This window comes from Myotis yumanensis, unplaced genomic scaffold (genome assembly GCF_028538775.1).
Source record: "Myotis yumanensis isolate MYYU_CA2020_CCGP unplaced genomic scaffold, mMyoYum1.0.hap1 SCAF_15, whole genome shotgun sequence".
Classification (NCBI taxonomy): domain Eukaryota; kingdom Metazoa; phylum Chordata; class Mammalia; order Chiroptera; family Vespertilionidae; genus Myotis; species Myotis yumanensis.
Genome location: NW_027223766.1, coordinates 50,549,295 through 50,571,052, shown reverse-complemented (window position 1 = coordinate 50,571,052; position 21,758 = coordinate 50,549,295). Strand labels below are relative to the sequence as shown.

At 48.5% G+C, this 21,758-nt stretch overlaps 1 protein-coding gene across 1 annotated transcript; it reads left to right on the top strand.

Annotated features, from left to right (window-relative positions):
• The first annotated feature begins 727 nt into the window (after positions 1-727).
• TMEM71 (transmembrane protein 71) lies at positions 728-19,053 on the top strand. Its single transcript, XM_070392356.1, has 10 exons — positions 728-1,001; positions 2,470-2,551; positions 4,136-4,196; positions 4,777-4,989; positions 6,725-6,897; positions 10,498-10,683; positions 12,707-12,782; positions 15,417-15,478; positions 15,567-15,627; positions 18,960-19,053. Exons 2-10 carry the CDS (start codon positions 2,506-2,508, stop codon positions 18,973-18,975), a joined length of 894 nt encoding a protein of 297 aa, XP_070248457.1. The 5' UTR covers positions 728-1,001; positions 2,470-2,505; the 3' UTR covers positions 18,976-19,053.
• The last annotated feature ends 2,705 nt before the right edge of the window (positions 19,054-21,758 follow it).

Genomic DNA, 21,758 nt, shown 5'->3' with positions numbered 1-21,758 from the left:
TGGACTGAACGCTGTCTCCGTGTCCTTCCTTCTTCGCCGACTCCGTCCACACCTTTGGGGACCCCTGGACCCGCTGGGATTGGACCCCAGCACTAAAGGAGTTCATCACCACCAAACCAGCATTATATGAAATGCTGAAGGGAGGAGGAGGAGGAGGAGCTAAAAAATTATGACAACAAAGTCAAAACAAATGAACCTAAAAATCAAATGAATAAAAACCTTATGAACAGAGTAAAAAAAAAAATAAATAAATACAGAACACAAACTGAAATATAGGATGCAAACTGCCACCCATAGATAGTTTCCTGTAAAGCCCCTCGTTTGCTGGATTAACCTATTCCCAGTGCTGCCATTCCCCCAGATCAAGCTCCTGGTAGTCAATGGCATTCTGAACGCCATAGCATCAGTGCGTTATCACCAATAAATTGTATTGATTGGAACAAAGCACTGGTATGCAACGATTCATACTGAAAACAGCCAGAAGATGAGCCGCAGGAAGTGTGGCTTGTCTGAGTTTTTCTTATGCTCACGCAGCTGGGGGTGCCCAGTGAGCTCAGAAAAGCATCTCCCTGGCGACCTGATGTATCCACATCCCCCGTGGCAGCCCCAGGAGACAATCTTGAGTCTCCACCATGCTCCCCGGCGAGACTGTCACTCAGCCCGACAGGAAGTGTGACCTCATCCTGCCGCCCAGCCCCTGGTTTCACAGGCTGCTTTTGAACGAAAACAAGAACGGTTTGAAGGCAGACCTTCCCAAGAACTACATGCTCTTCTGTTCTAGGAAACAGCCAAAGGAACCAGAGGCGGCTGAGGACGAAATCCTGCCAATGCCTGCACCTGCACCGTGCGGGCATCGCCGAGAAGGAGGGGAAGGTGGGGTTTCCCCTCATCAGGCGACCTCTGCACCTGTTGACAGCCCGGCATTCGTCCATTGCAGCTGAAGAGCAGCTACGTCCTGGATTTCTCCGCTGACCGTCTTGCTCGGGAGGCTTCGTCTTTCAGTAACTATTTTATTATCTGTCAATTGGAAAGAAAGACAGGGAGCTCCCTTTGGAAAGGATGTGTGTGGGCAAATTACTTTCCCAAACAGATCTGTCGCTTTGAGGGAACTGGTAGACGGGATCTGTTTCTTGAAAAGTTTGAGAGCTGTTTACTGGCGTCTTCTTCCCAGTTACTAACACTCACTTAACTGTTCACGTGCTGCTGTTGCTGCCATGGGGACTCGCAGGGTACGGCTACAGGACCCTGCTTTCGGCTGCAGGACACGCCAGCTCCGAATTGAACTGAGTGCTTGGGGAAGCTAATACAGGGTCACTGGGGCTGGGCATAGTCATGATAGTGATCAAAAGTCAAAGGACCAGGGGCATGCTATTCCACTACCGTGAGACACAATTATTCTACATTCCAAGCAAGTGAGCTCTCTGAATGTGAGCTTTGATTTCAAAATCATGCAAGGCGTGCCAGGCAGTCCTCCTGACTTATCTGAAGGTCTGGATAAGCCACGGTCAATGTTTTCCAACAGGTTTTGCATATAATTTACTGGAAGAATCCACCTAGAGCTACAAAATTATCCTGGGTCAATGCTGTGTGTCACAGCTACAAAAACAACGCATTGCTAAGTTATCACATTTTTTCAATGTGGATGGAGGTGGTGATTCAGAAAAGCATTCAGACCTGCATTAGAAAGCTGTTAGGACAGTGATACCGACACAGCTTCATAGTTAACAGAGGGTAGATCTATGTGGTGAGTTGGTAAATGGTCATAGTTGACATGATGTGCGCACTTGGGGATGTGTTTAAGTTATAATTGCAAATGTACATAGTATGTCCTTGGGAACTGAGTTTTGAAATCTGCCCAGTGCTGGACTATTTTTAGTGCAATTCTGCTTATGATGCTCAGGAATGTCCAGGCTGATAGCAAATACAAAAGACCACTGGCCCGCTCTGTGACTACCTGTCAGTGGTCCAAGGTGTCGGATGAGGGGCAGACACTAATTCCATGCATTACTTGAAACTTGATAATGAGATGGATGTGTTTTGGATGATGACAATATAAATGAGTTTATTTAGAGAGCTGTAGGACCAATCTTTTTTTGTTGTTCAGATTTAAAAAAAAAATTATTGTTGATACTATTACAGATGTCCTCCCATGTTCTTAATCAAATAACTCATTTTTATTATTTTTATTTTGCTGACAAGTCATCCTTTGCAAGTCTAGCTTTCCCCAAGAAAATGTTGATCTTATTTACAGGAAGACATCATTTACATGCGCTGAGCAAGACAATGGAGAATGTAGAGCAGGGACAACCCCAGGGGTCCTTCAATCCGGTTCCCTACCTCCCACCCAGTATCTCTGCCTTATTTCAGTACACACATCCGACCAGTGCAATTAGTAGATGCCATCTGTTTGGGCATCACTTTTCTATTTTTAACATATAGTCCACCTTTTTTTTTAAATGTCTCTTGCAGGAAATCTGTGAAGTTTGAACAAGCAGCCTGCCCAAGATGTACCGAATATCTCAACTGATGTCAACACCGGTGGCAAGTCAATGTGGGCGAATTGCGACACGCAATTATCTTCTGAATGATTAGACTTCTTTGAGCCATTTCCTTGCTTTGATTTTGCTGATACTCGTACCATTAACCATCTGTCAGGAGCCTGTGCTTCTGAAATGCCAGTGTTCACGTTGGCAATGATTTTGACTTCATCTCTTTCCTTGAGGGAAATGTGATATTTTTTTCCTTTTAGTAGAAAAAAAAAAAAAGTCACCAGTTTTTTTTAGATGCCTGTGCATAAATGTGAAAGGAGATTGTTTATCTGCTACTATTAAGATGCAAAACTGTTGGTCTATTTAAACACACACACACACAACACACTGAATGATTTTGATAGCTACTTGCAGAAAACAAGGGCGTAACTTCTTAAAACGGTAGTGGTTTCGAGTTTCTTCCTTCCTCTTGTTTTTTTCTCCCCAAACCCTCCTTCCAGCCTTCCCTCACACACCCACTATTTTCTCTCTTTTTAATTTTATTGGGGTGATGTTGGTTAATAGGATCATGTAGGTTTCAAGTGTAGATTTCTGTGATGCATGATCTGTATATGGCACTGCGTGCCGCCCCAAATCAAACCTTCTTCCATCACCATATCTTAGTCCCCCTCCACGCCCCATCTCTCCACCCGCTTCCCTCTGGCTACCACCACGCTGCTGTCTGTGCCCATGAGTTCAGTTTTAATAAATCCCACTTATGAGTGAAATCATATGATTCTTAGCTTTCTCTGACTGACTTATTTCGCTTAACACAATATTCTCAAGGTCCATCCATGTTGTCACAAATGGCAGTATTTTGTCTTTACTTGTGGGGGAGTCGTATTGCCAGTGTATGTGTACCTCATCTTCAGTTCATAACTCAGCCAGCCCAGCCGAACATCTCAATTCCTCTCGCTGCTTCGCTATTAATGGTCAGTAATGGGATCAAGTTTTGCTGAGCCTGTCGAGTAGAAGTACTCAGGGCATTTCTGTATAATACAAAAGTCTGAGTTTAGAATACCAATGAACTACAACGTTCCCAGATGGAAATCCATGGCCACGCTTTTGCTTAACCTGGAACGAATGGATGGATGCCTTTGCTTCTTAATTAAGAATACTTCCTACATTAGAAGATCTTTTATGTGAGACCAAACGTTATTGTTTTCCCTCCACGAATGCCTTTTGCTCATTATTGTACAATGGAAGTCCCTTAAAGTGCGCTAAAACAGCCAGCGCATGGGGCAATTGGTTTCGGTTTTCTCCAGCTCCACACAAGATGCTGTCTCCCTGCTTTTCATGGGTCAGTTGGATGCTGATGACGTATTATTGCCTCATCCTGCCCCCAGGGGCCTCTAAAGGGGTGTTGAGCAGGAGAAGGCACAGGAGACAGAAGCCCCCACGCTATTCTGGCTTCCTGTGGGGATCTGGTGACAGGTTGTGTTAGAGCCCATTCGCTGGGTGGCTGCCCCAGCTGGAGTCTCCACAGGGGCCGGGACGTCAGCTATTGGCACCTTCCCATTCGTGCTGCCACTGTTTGCAGTGTGGGTGCTGGTGAGGGTGCTGGTGAGGGTGATGAACGTCTACTTCTCTCTCCTTGGCTTGTGCAGGTTCCTCCAGGTCTGAGAGAGAATCTGCTGGAGAGCTGTCTCCCACGTGCGTTTTCCCAAGGTATTCCATGGGGCTCTTTACAAGAAAAATCAATCAAATTCTCCTCCTGGAGGCACTATTTTGTTGTGTTCCTGGTTTAAAAACAGGAAGGTTTAAGACTTACTTGCCTTGTTTCATTTATTTTATTCTTTAGATTCCACATAGAAGCGAAATCGTGGTACAGTGGGGCCTTAACTTACGAGTTTAATTCGTTCTATGACGGAGCTTGTAACTCAAATTACTCGTATGTCAAATCAAAAAGTGAACGAGTGAGACACGTGATGCTGGGCTGATGTTGTGGCGTTCACTGTGACGTTCGCTATGCCAACTAGCGGTGGGGTATCTGAAGCTGACTCGTAACCCGAATTTTAGCTCGCAACTCAAAGCAAAAAATCAGCCGAGAGACGGCTCGTATCTTGAAAAACTCGTTAGTCAGGACACTCGTAAGTCAAGGCCCCACTGTATTTGTCTTTTTCGGACCGACTTGTTTCACTTAGTGTAATACTTTCCAGGTCCATCCATGCCGTCGTAAGTGGTAAGACTTCATTCCTTTTTGTGGTCAAGTAATCTTCCATTGTATGTGTCCTTCGTCCCTCTTCAGCTTTGCCTGTGATTTCCTGGCTGGTGACGGTTCCTTTGACTGCTGCTCCCTAGATCCGCTGACAGGCTCCTACCTTCCCTGTCGCCGGAGTCCCAGGCTCCTCACCAACGGCTACTACGTCTGGACAGAGGACAGTTTCCTCTGCGACGGAGATGGCAACATCACACTGAGCCCATCCCAGACCAGTGTGATGTACAGGGAGAACTCAGTTAGGTAAGTAGGAAATATTACATGGAAAAATCAAAAGTCCCATCCAGCCATCATTCATTCATTCGCCCATTCAGCGTTCACTTATAAGGAGCCCATTCCTGCTCCAGACCGTGGAAGCACAAAGGCTAACGAGGGGCAGGTAGAGCAGACAGGTAAATAACCGAAGCAATGATCTGATGCAGGCGCTGGGGTAGAAGTCTGAATGGGGAGGGATGAGGGGAACAGAAGAAGGCCGATTTGACCTGGGGGGACAGGCTAAAAGACCCTTCCTAGAGACGGTGATGAGAGTCTTGAGAGATGCAGACGTCCATTAAAATAGCAGCGGGAAAGGAGACTTCCGAAGAGAGTTCTGAGAGACCCCGATGCAAAGTGGGCAATGCAAGTAGTTTGGTGGAAATACAGCTCAGGGTCAGAAGGGCTGGTCTGCAAGAGAGAAGACAGGGCGCAGAAGCAGGGGCTGCGTGGACGGGGTCGCGTTCCAGGCTAAGCAGATAAAGAGGAACCATGAACAGACTGTCCGATTTCTCCATAGCAAGATAACACTGGTTATAAGGTAGAGGACAGATGGTTGGGACTGTGCATGTGTGAGTAGCCAAAGTCTTTCAGAAAGACAGACAGTCAGGTCACCCCCTCCCCCCTGACACACTTCAGCGACCTCCCTTTGCTCAAACATCCAATTCCAACTCCTTCACATAACATCCCAGGTTCTTCATGACCAGCCTTCTTACCTTCCTAGCCTCCTTTCCTAGCCTCCTTTCCTAGCAGGATCCAGTATGGGACCTTCTTGTGCTTCATTGAACAGCCCAGACCATCCTGATCAGCTCAGAGCTCTCCTCTCTCGCAAACCTCCCCGGACTCCCGATGCGCTGTGGCCCCCCTCTGCTCCGACATCTGCTGCCCTCGGCCAGCGGCCCTGGTTCATCTGTCAGAGCAACCTCCCCTCCGTAGCGCAGTCACAGAGCAGAGACGGCGGAGCCAGGCTGCCTGGGTCTGCCTCTCAGCTATGACCTCAGACAAGTTACTCAACCTCTTTGTGCTTCGTTTTCTTGATTTGAAAAATGGGGTAACCATGGTGCCTACCTCACAGGGCCATTCTGAGGATGGTGTGAGTTACTACACGTAAGCCACTAGGAAAGACGCCTGGCGCAGAATGAGCTCCGTGAAAGCCTTAGCTACAGCGTCACTGTTCTTGTCTTTCGCCCATACTAGCTTGTATACTGGTGGTACCCGAGGTTTTTGTCTTTGATTTTATTTTTTAATCCTCACCCGAAGATACTTTTCCATTGATTTTTAAGGAGAGTGGGAGAGAGAGGGAAAGACAGAGAGAGAAACATTGATGTGAGAGAAACACATTGATTGGTTACCTCCTGCACGAGACCGACCAGGGCCCAGGGCCGGGGAGGAACCAGCAACGGAGGTACATGCCCTTGACCGGAATCGAACCTGGGACCCTTTAGTCTACAAGCCAACGCTCTGTCCACTGAGCCAAACCTGCTAGGGCCCAAGGTTCTGTCTTTTATCTTGGCATCCTTCACTTCGATCCCAGCACCTGGCACACCCGGAAACGTAAGGAACTTCTGTGGAACGAGTCAAGGGAACAAGTACAATGAGCGAGCTTCGGGGACCTGAATGGGAGAGAGGGGCTCTGTTCCCCAGCGCACTCCCACTAAATCCTCTGTCTTGAACCTGGGGGTGACTGCTCTTCATTACCCACTGCGCTGCTTTCCTTTCTCTCCAGAATATTTAGGAAGAAAAAGAGGATCCGCCGCTCTTTCCCTTCTCTCCTCCGCCTCGGGGCCCCTAGATCCTGGCTGCGGGGGAGCATCTTCACTGATGCTGACTCGTCCCCGGGCGAGGCCAGCTGGCTGGAGGGAGCCAGCAGCCCGGACGCGCAGCCTTGCAGCGACAATGGTGAGTCTGCCCCTCCTTTCCCTAGTGGGACAGTTCCCAGTGGGCGCCGCAACGCCTGGTCCTGGCCCAATGTCAGATCCGGGGACCACAGTCATTTGGACAGAGAGGATGGGCCACACTTAAAAAATTCACCTACAGCTCTCTCCCCACTACTCATATGATCCAAATACATATGTGTCCACGTCCTGCAAGATAGCCCAGAATTTACATGCCTAAATTATCAAGCTGATAAAACCTGGAAAATACGTACGCATCTCCAAGGTGTCCTTCCTGCACGGGCTGTGGGTGGAGGAAGAATGCTGGAGTCGGAGTTCAGGTCCTCGTTTGGGCACATTGTGATAGTTACTTAACTTGGCCAAAATCTCAGTTTCCTCATTTTTAAACAAGATATGTATGCATAGTGTGATAATAATATATTTATATATTATCATATAGATCAGTATATGATACTAATATATGACATAGTCCTATTGAAATATATGCTGTATGTATATATTTGATGTACCATACATTATATAATATTATTCACATTATATAATATATTCTACATATAATATGTACACATATGCATATAAAACGTAGTAATGGAAACTCAAAGCATATTTTAATATTAAAAGGAACAATAAATATCAGGCATCGTTCAATGCTGGATGCTCAGGAATTTATAGTTATAATTACTTTTATTAGTGGGAAGGAAACCATGGGTATTTATCGGGACAATGAGAGGAAAATATTAAATGTCTAGGGGTAGGCAGGCTTCGGGATATGGCAAAGCTCAGGAATCTGGTGCTTGGAGGACCAGAGTTTGGGAATCGCTGTTCTGAAGGCAGTGCTTCCCAGATTTGGGAATTCACATCTAGTTTTCCCATGGCTGCCTCTTCAAAATGTGTCCAATTTTAAAGCAATTGGACCACAGCAGCGCTGCACATGCTTGAGGTACCTTGTTAAAAATTCTCAAGGTTTCCAAATATCTTCTAAATATAGCGAATCAAACCGCCCCCTCCGAAATCGGTGATTCGTCAGCCGGGGTGCACACAGGGCTTGGAGATCGCTCAGCTCAGCTGTCAACTGTGATCAGCGCTCCCCAGGCCCCGTGACTCTCATCAGCAATTTCTTTTTCTCTGGAAACGTAGCCTGGCTAGAAAGACTCAAGAATTCAAAATTAAGTTGTTTTGCTGTTTTCTCTCTGGGCAATGGATGCAATCAAAACTCACTTCCCCTCATTTTCTCTTGCTTCATTTTTCAGGCTAAAAGAATTTATTTATTTTTTTTGCCGTTGCCTATTTTGTTGATCCTCAGTTCACCCCTTTCACAGCTGTGTCGAGATCCCTCCCCTCATTAGTTGCAATTCATTCTTCAGGCAGCTCCCTGGACCCCAGGACTGCGATGGGGGATGCATTCCCTGAGGAGGCCCTTGAGTCACACTGAAAATGGGTCCAGGACTCACAAAGGGAGGACTGGGCGGGACTTCCCGCTCTGTGTCTGCCAGTCCTGAGACAGAAAGGCAAGTTGGCCTGAGGCAGGCAGCCCAGCTGGAGGTCTGCGGTTTTCTCAGGAGCTCATCCTGGCTGGGAACTTCTGTGTGTGGCTTTGTGCTTCCTTCTGTAGCCGGCAGCAATGCCCACTGTACAGGCAGAGGGTATGGACATGTGCTGGGAAGAAACAGGTCCAGCCTTCTAAACAGAAGTAAATGACGCTAGACCAGCCGGCAAACAGGATGGAATGAATATCTTCAAATCTAACACAAGAGAGCTAATCGCCTAAATGTTTCTGCATTACGACCCTTTCATTTATTACGAAGGGTGGAGGAAAAATTAAATGTCAGTTGGGGGCAAAACATGTGTTTTCAGAGATGAAAAATCCTTGACCATTTTTTTAATGCTAAGATTTTTTTTGTGGCTTTCCTCCTTAATGTCATCTTTTCTTTAAAAAATCCCGTGTAGGATTTCCAGAGTTCCGCGTAGGATACAGTTTTCTATTTCATCCAACTCTCAGTGGCAGTGGTACGAGCTCAGCAGGGCAGCCTTGGGCACTAGCGCAGGACACTTTTCACAGCCATGGCAGACTCACCCACATCTTTCCCGATCTTCATTAGGTGCCACTCATGACTGTATAATCAGCCATGAGCGCTCCCAGTTCCTTCTCCTGTCCGCCGTAACTTGACCACTTAGCCTCTTCTCTTCATTAAACAGCTTTGTTGGCGTATGATGGGTATATGAAGGACTGTACGTGTTTAATGTATCTAATTCAGTGAGTCCAGACATATGCAAACACCCATGGCACCGTCCCCATCATCCAGGTGACATCCAACACATCAAGGAGTATCCTTGAGGCCCCCTTGAGGTTTGTTTTGGTTTCTTTGATTTTTGTGGTAAGAGCATCAACATCAGATCTACCCTGCTGACAAGTTCTGCGGAGCATAAAATACCCTGTTGTTGACGATAGGCACCGTGCCCTATGCCAGCAGGTCCCCGGGGTCTTCTCTGGGGATGACCCTTGCGTGCAGCCTCAGTCTTTCCCTCCACTGTTGTCTCCTCAGTCACTGGCTGCCTGGGTTCTTGTTTCAGCATCTAGCATCTAGAAGGGTTCAGCAATCTGGAGAAGGGCTGTGTGTAACTTAATAAAGAGTCCAGAGATGAAGCATAAATTTGAAAGGCATTTGGGGGTAAGAGGAACTTAGCTAAAAGGAACTAAGATTTCCTTAGTCTCAGGACCCCTTGCTTTTTATTAACACAATTTGTCCTGAGGCAAGGTGGAGATATACACATCAAAGGGTCAGGTTTCATATACAGAAGCATTGTCAGAATGGGGGAATTTGCCTATGGCTGTTCAGGTGTTTGGCCAGTAGGAGGCAATAACATGTAGATTAAGATGCCCTGAGCTGTCTGGCAGCAAACAATCATCCCTTTTCAGGTTTGGGGAAATGCCTTTAGCCATTCCCAACAGTGACAACATATGTGACTCAGCCCTTGTTGAGTCCCCAAGTTCCATCAACCTTTTGATGAAACTCTTGCAAGTATGACCTGCTGGACTTGGCTTCCGGCAACTGGCCCTGCAGACACCCCAGGACAGCAGTCAAAGCCAAGAATCCTTTCTGATGATTCATGATTTCTTTCAGAGCCCCCTGGCTGTGTATCACATATTATAACCACGTTATTTACCAAAAGAATGCACTGAGGCCTGCCTAGGGTACCACCCTCACTCAGACAAACCATCACTTCGGTGCCTGTGGCGTACATTCCAGACTCCTCAGCCAGAGTCCAACCCTGTGACCCGCCTCCAGTCTGGGTTCCCAGCTTCATGCTCCCCGGGCTCCCCTCAGTCATGTGGGCTCTGTTCTCACCCCACTGGCCCTGGCACCCGTCACCCGACCGTCATGCCCCGGCCCTCGCAGGTCTCTGTGCTGAAGACCCTCCTCTCAGCGTTCAAGGAGGACGGCAGCGGGAAGTGCCATCTCCTCTAGGGGTCCATGTCCTGTCCTACTCCAGGGGCGTCACTCGTGTCACGATCACTAGCTACAGCGCATTGAGAGTCGCTGAACACACACACACGCGGGCACACACGTGTGCACACACGCTTACGGAGCCTCTGCCCTTCCAGGTGGTGATTTTGGCTGTGTGCTGACTGATGACTGGACATCGGAGCGGCCGGAGGCAGAGTCCGTGGAAGCCTCCTCCCTGGGCCACGTCACGCCTGAGACTCCCGGAGAAGATCCCCTCTGCGGGGCCCTGCAGCCCCAGGGGACGGCTGCTGAGCATCTCCAAGGGGATATTTTGGATCATTCAAGTGAGTTTTTAAAAAATCTTTGCCACACCCAAGTAATCCTTCCTCGCAGGGTCCGCGAGCGGCGTAGAGATAGGTGACTACCACATACTGAGGGGGGGCATCACCCTGCCTGATGGGGGAGGACCTGGGGTACTGCCGGTCCGGGGGACACATTCACAGAGGGGGTGACTGCCTCCGGGTGTCACCTTAGAGCAGTGGTTCTCAATCTTCTGGCCCTTTAAATACAGTTCCTCATGTTGTGACCCAACCATAAAATTATTTTCATTGCTACTTCATAACTGTAATGTTGCTACTATTATGAATCGTAATGTAAATATCTGATATGCAGGATGGTCTTAGGCGACCCCTGTGAAAGGGTCATTCAACCGCCAAAGGGGTCGCGACCCACAGGTTGAGAACCGCTGCCTTAGAGGCATCGAAGGGACTGGATTGGCAGTAGTTTGGTTTGTTTGGTTGTTTGTTTGTTTTTTAAATATGTTTTTATTGATTTCAGAGAGGAAGGGAGAGGTAGAGAGAGAGAAACATCAGTGATGAGAGAGAATCATGGATAGGCTGCCTCCTGCCCACCCCACACTGGGCATCGAGCCCGAGACCCCGGCATGTGCCCTGATGGGGAATTGAACCGTGACCTCCTGGTTCATAGGTCCACGCTCAACCACTCAGCCACGCCGGCCAGGCTTGTTTGTTTTTTAAAAACCCTGAAGACATTTGACAAAATGTTAAACTGTATTAAATCTGGGTAGTGCATACACAGGTGTCTGTTATTCTATCTTCATACTTTGCTTTGTGTTTGACACATTCCATATGAGGAAAAAAGAAAAGGGGGGAAAAGTGCCCTTTCATGCTATGTCCCTGGCAAGGAAAAGTCCAAAGATGGAAAGCTACCGGGGTTTCCTGTCGGGAGCCAGCCTGGGATAAACTCAGCAAGCACACCCCTTAGTCTGTAGTTTGCTAACATCGTATTAGTCACGTTTCCACGCGGTGCCACGTGGAGCCTCGGGCATCGGCTTCCCAAGGTTCAATGCCCGGCTCCCCACCTGTCAGCTGGGCCTCAGGGACAGCCCACCTGGCCTCTAAATCTCAACCTTTTCCTCTGTCAACGGAGATCCTCAGAGTCCCAGCTGATAGTGACGAACAGCATGGCGGGGGAAGCACTGAGCATCCTGTGTCGTGTGTGCTAAGGACCCCGAACGTGGGGCTTTGAAGCACTTGGCAAATAGGCTGGGGCCTGTTCGTACTCTCCTGTACCTCTTCCCATGGTGGTCCTCAAACGGCTCTGGTTCCTTTTAGGTCATTAAAACGCTACTCAGAGTTCTGGTTGATTCAACCCATGCTGATCACGGCTGGAGAATCTGCCGTCTTTCCCACAAATATGCTGTTGACAGCAAAGGGTTTTGCAAGGCCAGGCGGCTCACGATAAACGCTCCTTTTTTGCCCTTTAGAGACGCCCCGTGGGCAAAGTTGCAAATTCTCTTTCCCTTCCCCATCTCAGGCAAAACATTGTGTTCTGGCTGGATGGGGCTTTTCAGTCTTGGCTCCGGCCCCTCATCGCTGTGTGACCGTGGACACATTTCATCATTGCTCTCGTCTTGGTCTCCTCGTTTTCAGAACTTAGGGTAATGGTTCCTACCTCCTAGGTCTGTTGTGTTGATTGGACGAACCGGTGCGCGAGAGCTCTGGGAGTTACACGGCACTCCCCACATGTCGGCAGCATCAGAGCTCGGTTTTGGACGTCAGCGTACAGTCTACAGACCCTTCCCCCAACATCAATGTCAAAGGCAGGCCCCAAATTCTTTATGGAGCATAATCATTTATTTTTAATGATAGGGAAAATGATTGGCAGCATTTTTCTAGCGTTTGATGATTTTTTCTTGTTACTTCTGACCAGTTGTTTGGGATGATACACCTGAAAACTTTCTTCCTGGTTGGAATGTAGGAGAGAAGTTTTACTATGATTCTGCTGTTCCGAGATTGTTTAACCAGCAATGACTTCTAATTCATTTATTTCTATTTTTCCTGTTAGAAACCAGTTTGTTGGAAGAGATCTCCTTTCAGACCGTTCTGCTTGCTGCATGCTTGGCCATGTCTGCATGCGCAAGGTAATTCCGATTCTAGCTTCATGCGGTGGTGATTCATAATGAATGAAGCTGTAATTGATGGATGATTCACTTGCTTTATTCCACAAAGCATTTCCAGGTAGCTCTGTGGTCAGGATGTTAGCTTTGTCTCTCCCTGATAAATGCTCCCTCCTCTCATCATCTCCCAAAGCATACAAAAGCCAGCGTATCTTGCTAGAAATTGGAGGTTACTATGTATCATCCTTCCTTTAAATCCTCTGTGACTCTTGGTTACAAATTCAGACCAAGTAACTCTGCCTGGAGTTCAAGGGCACTTAAAGTTCCCACTAGGAGACTGGGAATCCTGCTGGGACTCCACCGTTCCCATTGTATTTTTATGTCCTAACATACAGGCTCTGTTCCAGGGATGCCTACACAGCATCTCAGAGCACATAATGCCCTCGCCCAATTAAAGGCAGGTTTCTGTTCTACCCGCTGTCAAGCATGTCCTTCCTGTCCTTCCCTCGCCCGAGTCTCCAGCCAGTGACCACATCCCTTCTGTGCTGAGCCCACTCGTGCCCCAGTGCCTTTGCGCTTGCTGTTTGCTCTGTTGCCTAGTACAGTCTTTCCCCCAAAGCCTCATAATGTATATCTTTCTGGAATCTGTTCCTACGTCACATCATCAGGGAGCCCTCCCCTGACCACTCTCCATCACACAGACCTCACTTCACTTTTCTTTAGAGCACTTATTAAATGTTCACGTGTATAAGTGCTAATGACCTATTTCTCCCTATAAGAATGGGAACTCGGGGAGAGCTGAGACATGGCATGTCTCTCTCACTACTGCATCCCCAGCTCCAGGGGCTCATCAGTATTTGCTGAGTCAGTGAAAGAGGGAGGAATGGTACAGTCCAGGGGTCCTCGAAAGTGCTACTTGCTCTCCCCTCTTGAGGGTCAAGTGCCTCATGTCACGTACGGGGGTTGTGTTTTTCTTTCTTTTTTTTTGGTTTTTAAATATATTTTATTGATTGTTTACAGAGAGGAAGGGAGAGGAATAGAGAGTCAGAAACATTGATGAGAGAGAAACATAGATCAGCTGCCTCCTGCACACCTCCCACTGGGGATGTGCCCGAAACCAAGGCACATGCCTTTGACTGGAATCGAACCTGGGACCCTTCAGGTCCCAGGCCGACGCTCTATACACTGAGCCAAACCGGCCAGGGCAGGGGAGTTGTGTTTTTAAATCCAGCATCCTGGATCCCATCCCCTCAGATACTGATTTAGATCTAATGAGAATCAATGTTTGGAAATGAGCTTCCCAGATAATTACGAGGTTTGAGAAGTATTTTTAGATCACAATGGGACCAAGGAACAAAAATGGGGGGAGGTCCTGTGGCTAAAAATAAACTTGCCAGCTCCTGCCTCCTGTGTCACACGGGAGGATCATGATGTGCCGCAGCACGCAGGCCACGGTGGAGTAAGGCAGAGAGAGACGCGTTCGGCTTTTTTTACCTCGGCGTTTCCTAAACCTGCTTCATCCTGCAGCCCTTTCCTTTTATGTCACAGGACTGTTAACGGAACATTCCTCTTAAGTTAATTTCTATAGACATGCCTCCCGCTTAAGAGGGGAGCTTAGCCCTGGTTGCAGGCTTCTCCCCGGCCCGGGCCCTGGTCCAGGGCTTACAGGCGGCAAGCAATCAGTGTGTTTCTCTCACATCGATGTTTCTCTCTGTCTTTCCCTCTCTCTTTCACTCTCCCTTAGTTAAAAATCAATGGAAAAATATCCTCAGGTAAGGATTAACAAAATATATATATATATCCCCATCCCTTGAGTGTGAGCTGCATTTAGATACTTGCTTCAGGTGGTTGAGTTTTTTATATTTTCCTTTCTCCTTTGTACATATTTGTAATCTCTTTCAATAATTCATAGTTTGAACACAAAAACAATGAAGACATTACTCTTTAAAAAGAAACCCACCCCGTGCCACAGTCGTTCGGCAGATTGGCAAAACCCCAGATGTTTCGCAGACTTTTGGGGCAGGGTTGGGAAGCAGGGGGCACTCCGACTTTCTCCTTTGTTTTTCTTCTAGAAGTTTCAGGCTTCTGTGGTTTCCATTTCAGTCTCTGACTCATTTTGAGTCAAGGAGTGATGTACATGTGCAGGCTCATTCTTTGCATGTGGATATACAATTGTTTCAATACCATTGGTTGCTTTTGCAACTCTGCTAAAAAATCATTCAACTCTCTCTGTATGCATCATATTCTGAGCTATCTCTCCTCTTCCATTGATCTATATTTCTATTCTTTGTCAATACAACACTATCTCTATTACTGTAGTTTTTTAAAAATGTTTTTATTGATTTTAGAAAGAGTGGAAGAAGGAGAGGGAGAGGGAGAGGGAGAGGGAGAGAGAGAGAGAGAATCTTTGGTTGGCTGCCTCCTGCACGCCCCCTACTGGGGATCAAGCCTGCAACCTGGGCATGTACCCTAAGCGGAATTCGAACTGGAGACCTTTTGGTGCATGAGACGATGCCCAACCAACTGGGCCACACTGGCCGGGACCCTGTAGTGTCATAGTAAATGTTGACCCCGTACATCTGTAGTCGGTCTGAAAGGACCTCTCACGTGTTGGCAACGCACGGTTACTCTGCTGACCCAGCCGTCTTGTTGGTGCAGGTGGCTGCTGGGAGGACTGGTAGCCGGTGTCTTCACGTGCTCCTTGACCATCACGATTGCCTGTAAGTCACTGTTTCCCAGTGGCCGCTCTGATTCCTGGGCTCCTTTCCAATGTCGGTCATTCTGACGTATTTTCTCTCTCTCACCAAGATGTTGTCAAGTCCCTGCTGCTCAGCCTTGCCAGCTACTTCAACGCCGGCCCCTGCGCTCGGTGAGTGTTGCCTCGTTACCCTCATCTGGGCAAAGGTGACCGTGAGTCGTGGTCCCAGATCCCTCTGGCCTGCGTGATGACGGCGAGGACCGTCCGGGAAAGGCCCTGGCCACCCGTCCCTACGAAGGCTTTCTCTTGCCACTAACATCTGACAGTCTTATCCTGTCTTTAAAGCCTTACATCAAATAGGTAGTTAATTTTTAAGGCAGCAGGACTTAGGACATGATGTGAACTTTAATCTTTAAATAGTTCTAAAGGGCTTTAGTAGACCCATAGCCCTGCACTTTAAAAATACATCCTATGAGGAAGCCTTTTTTCTTAGCGTTTCCCCAATAACTGGCACCTGCCCGGGGAAATGATCCTGGTGACCAAAGGTGACCAACGCTGATGTCCCTGCCACCCCTCAGGCATGGGACCATCGCCCTGGCTGCTGGCTGCAGGCTCAGCATATTCGGAGGGTGGCTGGGGCAAGGTGGGGAGAGGCTCACAGAATGTCAACCAGCCTGCGAAGCCCCATCCCTTGAAGATGGATGTGTTAATTACCTTCCCTTCAGCATGCAGCCTGAGTGGAGCCAACTCCCGGGGCTGCAGCCCGAGGCCTGCATTCAAATGCGCCCGCTAGCCTTTGCTCTCCACGCTTCGTGGCCCTGTTCACGGCGGTTAATTCTGTGATCACAGCGAGGCTGAGAGAGATTTATTTTGTTGAGAGCTCCAGCCGATATCGATTTCCTGGCACTTTAAGCGATGCTTCCCCTGAGTCTCCTGGCATTCCAGGTTTGCGGGTGCAGGCGCTCATACGGCTAAGTTTTGTCTAATCTGATAGTTAGGAAACTGGGTCCTGAGGTTATATGAGAAGTCCTGGTAAATGAATGGCATTTGTTTAAAGCTCTTCTAAGGTGCCCTCCCCTCTCCCCTGGCTGTGGTCGCTCTCCACTTCATGGGGCATTAGCCAGGGGTCTGCTGGTGAGCTGGGAGGTCGGTACGTTAGTCAGGACTGGCCTGGCCGACAGACAATGCCTGAACCGAAGAATCCACCCGAGGAGTCATTGCGTAACCCAGCTTCCAGAAGGGAAGGCATTCCTGCTTGCCAGGTGGTGCCACCTGCATACACCCCTTCTCTGTGGGTTTTAAGATGAACCGTGTACAGTTAACTGACCCCCTCTTGAGAGTCGGGGGCGGGCGGGGGGGGGTGGTTTGAAGAGCAGATGCATGCAACCTGATGCCGGGCCTCCCGACTCCGGATGTCTGGGGGGAGGTCTCCACCTCCAGCAGCCTCTCCAGGTCACTCTGCACATTGACTACGAACTTTGTGGAAAGATGTTTGTAAGACCCCAGCGTGGCATCTCGGAGCCTCCTAAGTCTGTCTTCAGGACTTACATGCTCTGTGCGGTGCTGGGCGCCCAGCCCTGCTCAGCAGACATTTATGGTCTCATTAAGGGTCACACACTGTTGCAAGGTGCCAGGGTTGCGTGCAGGGCCTTGAGAATCCGGAGTCTAATGCAGGGGTGGGAACCCTTTTCCTGCTGAGGGCCATGTGAATATTTAGAACGTCATTCGGGGGCCATACGAAATTATCAACTTAAAAACTAGCCTGCTGTATTTGGTCAAGCCTTTCATTAACTCACCCCCAATGCCTTGGCAGGGCCAGACCCCATGATTTCACAGGCCTCATACGGCCCTCGGGCCAGACGTTCCCCACCCCTGGTAGAAGGACTTGGAAAGGGAACAGTGGAGTAGGAGTGGGAATATGGGAAGTGCAAGCACAGAGTTAGCACAGAGGCTGTGGGAACCCCAGGAGGGAGGTCCCCCCAGACCAGGAAGGGGGGCGGGTGGAGTAAGGGCAGAAAGGCTTCTGGAAGAGCCGCGTCTGACCTGCAGGCATCAGGTCGCCTCCTGCTCTGAGGGCACCTCCCGCTGTTCTGAGCTAATTTGTTCTCTCCTAAAAGTAATTAGATCAGAACAAGGACCATGATTCCTTCTGAAACACCCTCATCTCCAGCCTCATTTCTGCAGTAAGAGCCCTTCTTTGGTTATTTGTGTGCACATTTTAACTTGTTCTCCCGCTCTCTCTCCATTTCTACCAAATCCCTGCCCACCAGGCGTCATCCACACACGCTCTTGCCTTTAAGGCCTATGAAAACAAGGACTTCTGACTTCACTTTTGTATCCATCTCAACGCCTTGGAAATGGTACATACGCCATAAATATTCATCACATTGAGTGTCTTTGCTGCATCATTTCTTAAAGTACTTTATAGCCAAGGGCTCTGTGCCTATACGGTATAGATTTTGCAACCCCCTCCCTCACACAGAAACATCTCCTGAAACTAATGAGCCAAAGACGTGGTTATTACCATCAGGAGTCAAGAGTGACTCATTAGTCTGTTCCAAGAAGCAAGGGCGAGGATCTGAGCGGGTGGAGGGCAGGCTGGGAACCCAGTTCCGCAGACACTGATGGAGGAGCCCCCCCACCTGCCCTGCGCTCTACATACGTCAGATTAGTGCCGATTCTTGAGCACTTTATGCTTCTCAAGTCAAGCCCTTGTCTTACCGTAATGCAATTCTTACTCAACTGGCTTCTTTGTTAAATTTAAAGTCTGAGTTTGGGCCCTGGCCCAGTAGCTCACTTGGTTGGATCATTGTCCCAATATTGAACCCGCCAAGGTTGTGGGTTCAATCTCTGGTCAGGGCACATACAAGAGTCAACCAATGAATGCATACATAAGTGGAACAACAAATCGATGCCCCCCCCCACCCCCCGCCCCTCTCTCTGAATAGAAATAAAATAAAAAAATAAAGTCTGTGAGTTTGGGGACAGTCTATATTGTCCACCATTGGCCAGAGTGTCCCTTTCAAATGAAGGTCATCACAGGTACCCCACCTGCCAGTCTGCCAGTGATGTGTTAGCATCAGCAGTCTGCATTTTGCCAACGTCTGGCTTCAGGGTAGCAAAATGGGTAACCTCTGTTCTCTCTACACTAACATGCAGGGAGGCAGTTGGCGAATGAGTGAACAAACTTTAGGGAGTAGAAATATGGGAAAACCCCAGTTGGTACCCTATGGGCATTTCAGTTGTAGACGGGGTCGGGTGAGAAAACAATATGAAATGGTCATTAACTAACTAAGGAGCTGGGAGGAGGGGCCAAAACCTCTGGAGCCTGTCAGAGGGAAGAAAGAGAACTGCTAAGGAAAAAAAAAGTTGCTGGACGCTGCAGCTCTGCATTCCTGGTTGTCATTCAAGCTAGTGTGCACGTGTGTGCGCAGTGACTAGACACCACGCTTCCTGTGTGTGGGGATGAATTATGCATTTCCTGTCTCCTTTCTCTGATCTAGATTTGCCAAAATTTGACAGCCATTCAGGAGTGCCTGTGATGAATGTCTTCAATCTGAATCTCCGGAAATTGTCCCATTTCCAGTCTGCTGGGAATCAACTGCTTTACTGGAAGGGAGTGAGCGACTGGATACTCGAGAAAAGCCATTTTCATTGGGTTATGTGTGTGTGTTTTTAAAATCCCCAGTTTTGCCCTCGTAAAACTGTACTATGTTTGTGAAAACAATATTAATTCATCTTTCTGTTGCAAATACTGGCAGTGGAAAAGGGAAGCAGTGGGAAATGTGATGGAGGCCATGCCACCCGGGGAAACATTGTCCTGTTCTTCCCTGAGGTGGTGGTGCTCACACGTTAATTATCAACAGGGGATTCTATGGGGAGCTTGTAACAATGCCCATTCCGGGGCCTGCCCGCGCGGGCCCACCCTCTGCTCAGCTGCTTTAGCCGAATAATGAAAGCGAGTTTATAGAACCAACACCAACATGAACGTCATTAAATGCAGCTTATACCGTGTAGAAAACATCAGTATTTTTGCTAAAGGAGTGGCTCAGTATTGGGTGGTGACCGTAGAGGACAGTTGATGGAAAAGGGGCAGGACAGAGCCATTTTTTTTGGAAAGGTACATTCTTCTTTTAATTTTTGTTTTAAATTGAATTTATCGGGGTGACATTGGTTGATGAGATTATATAGGTTTTGGGTGTGCAATTCTATAACACATCATCTGTGTATAGTACTGTGTGTTCACCACCCCAAGGTCAAGTTGGAAGGTACATTCTTATTTTGAACCATTTTCTTTACCAAGTTTTCACCCTTCTCGGTACCTTTCACTAAAATTGCTCTTACAATAAAAACACAGAAAAATTGCTTTAGGGCAAAATAAAGGCAAAATAAAGATGAAACGACGGTGCTGTTGCAAAACCAATGAGGGGGCTGCCAAGGTGCTCCCTCTCCACCCCTCCTGCTTGGGCTATGTTCCCCAATGTGCCAGGCAATGCACATGGGTTCTATATGGTATTCTCTGTCTAGAAACTTATGTGGGGAAATTTGTCTTTGCTTAAAATGGCAATGTCAAAATATCACTGTTATGTCATTTGTATTTAGTGCATTTTGGGTTGAAAAATATACTACTAATAAATGGAGTCATCAGCAAAATTGAGCAACATGAGCACTCATGGAGGAAAGAGGTTCATGAACACTCTATGGGTTTCTTATCTCTGCTGTAACAAATGACCACAAACCAGTGGCTTACACCCCACGGGTCATGGATTCGTCGTTTCACATTTCTGGACGTCAGAAGCTACGATCAAGGCCTTGGCAACATGCTTTTCCTTCCGGCGCCTCCTGTCTTTGGTCAGGCCCTTCCCTGGAGGCAATGCCCGCCCCTGCCTGTCCCTCTTGGAGACCCCTCATCCTTCTAGAGTCCCCTCAGCTCTACCTGCCGCTTGAGTCCCCCAGGGTCATTCAGAGACTCCCTTTCCTCTCTGCTCCTGTGCCCTCGGTCACAACTCCTTTAGGACATTTCAAAGAGACTAATTATTTTTTAAAAAATATTTTTTATTGATTTCAAAGAGGAGGGGAGAAGGAGAGAGAGATAGAAACATCTAATGATGAGAGAGAATCATTGATTGGCTGCCTCCTGCACGCCCTACACTGGGGATCAAGCCCGCAACCCGGGCTTGTGCCCTGACGGGGAATCGAACCCTGACCTCCTGGTTTATAGGTCGATGCTCAACCACTGAGCACATCGGCCAAGTGAGACAGTAATTCTTACTTGTTTTTCCAGATGGCAACCTCCTTGACTTCCCGCTTCCCCCCCTCCCCCAGCTTTTCACAGGGCTACGTACCAAGCACTGTCCGGCCCAGTTTAGGACCTTTGCTGGCAGAGGCTTCTGTAGCGGTAACCAGTTCCTGGGTAGAGCTGCCATTTTGGTGAAGCCCCTACTATGTGCCAGATGCTTCATCTGCCCTATCCATAATCCACACCACAGCCCCGCCAACGATTACTTCCTGTCTTAGCGGCCCCTACAGGCGAAACCAGATAATAATGCCGGATGTGGGGCAGGCAGCCCTCCTGCACCCTGTAACCATGCCGTTGGCCATACACAGGCTCCAAGCCCCTGCTCACCTGCCTCAGGCAGGGAGTGACTGAACCTTCTCTCACCGCCAGGAGTGAGGCTCAGTCACCTGACCCACCTGCATGCAGGGGCTGGGAAAGGCAGGGAAGCGGGTGGGTCATTTTAAAGATGAAGAAGGCACATCTCAGACTCAGAGAGAATGTGTCACTTGCACATCCCCCTGTTGTTAAGGCTCCTGTGCCCTTTCCTGCATCCTCACCCCAGCCTGCAATGCTTCCCCAAGTAAAATCTATTGTGGTGACTTCACCAACAACTCAGATCCAGAATAGTCCGCCTGTGCGACAGGGATGCCAGTCGCCTCACCACCCCCCCCCCGCCCCCCACGAAAAGGAATCCCGCTATTGCTCACACAGAATAGCAGAGCAGACACCTGCCAACTTGGCACGCTTGGCATCCAGGCCACAGATCCCTACCAGGCCTTGATGAAGGTCTGATCGTGTATTTTTTAAAACTCTAGCCCGCTGTGATGGCTGTCCCCCCTCCATCTGCCCCATGCGGGGCGACATCGGCTCCAGCTGCAAGCTACACCTGCTGGCGTGCCAGCCGGTGCCGTGGGGGTGCGGGCAGGTTAGCAGGCGGATGCCCAAATCTGGCCACCGCCTGCAAAAATCTTCGGATCCTTCTGTAGCCATAACAGAAATAAAAGCAAAGGAGAGGAAACGCAGG

Bases quoted from the DNA above. Each gene is read 5' to 3' on its own strand.
- TMEM71 (XM_070392356.1), top strand. From the start codon at position 2,506: ATGTACCGAATATCTCAACTGATGTCAACACCGGTGGCAAGTCAAT. The intron at 6,898-10,497 runs GTGAGTCTGCCC...CTGCCCTTCCAG, and splicing joins GCAGCCTTGCAGCGACAATG to GTGGTGATTTTGGCTGTGTG. The intron at 12,783-15,416 runs GTAATTCCGATT...TTGTTGGTGCAG, and splicing joins GCCATGTCTGCATGCGCAAG to GTGGCTGCTGGGAGGACTGG.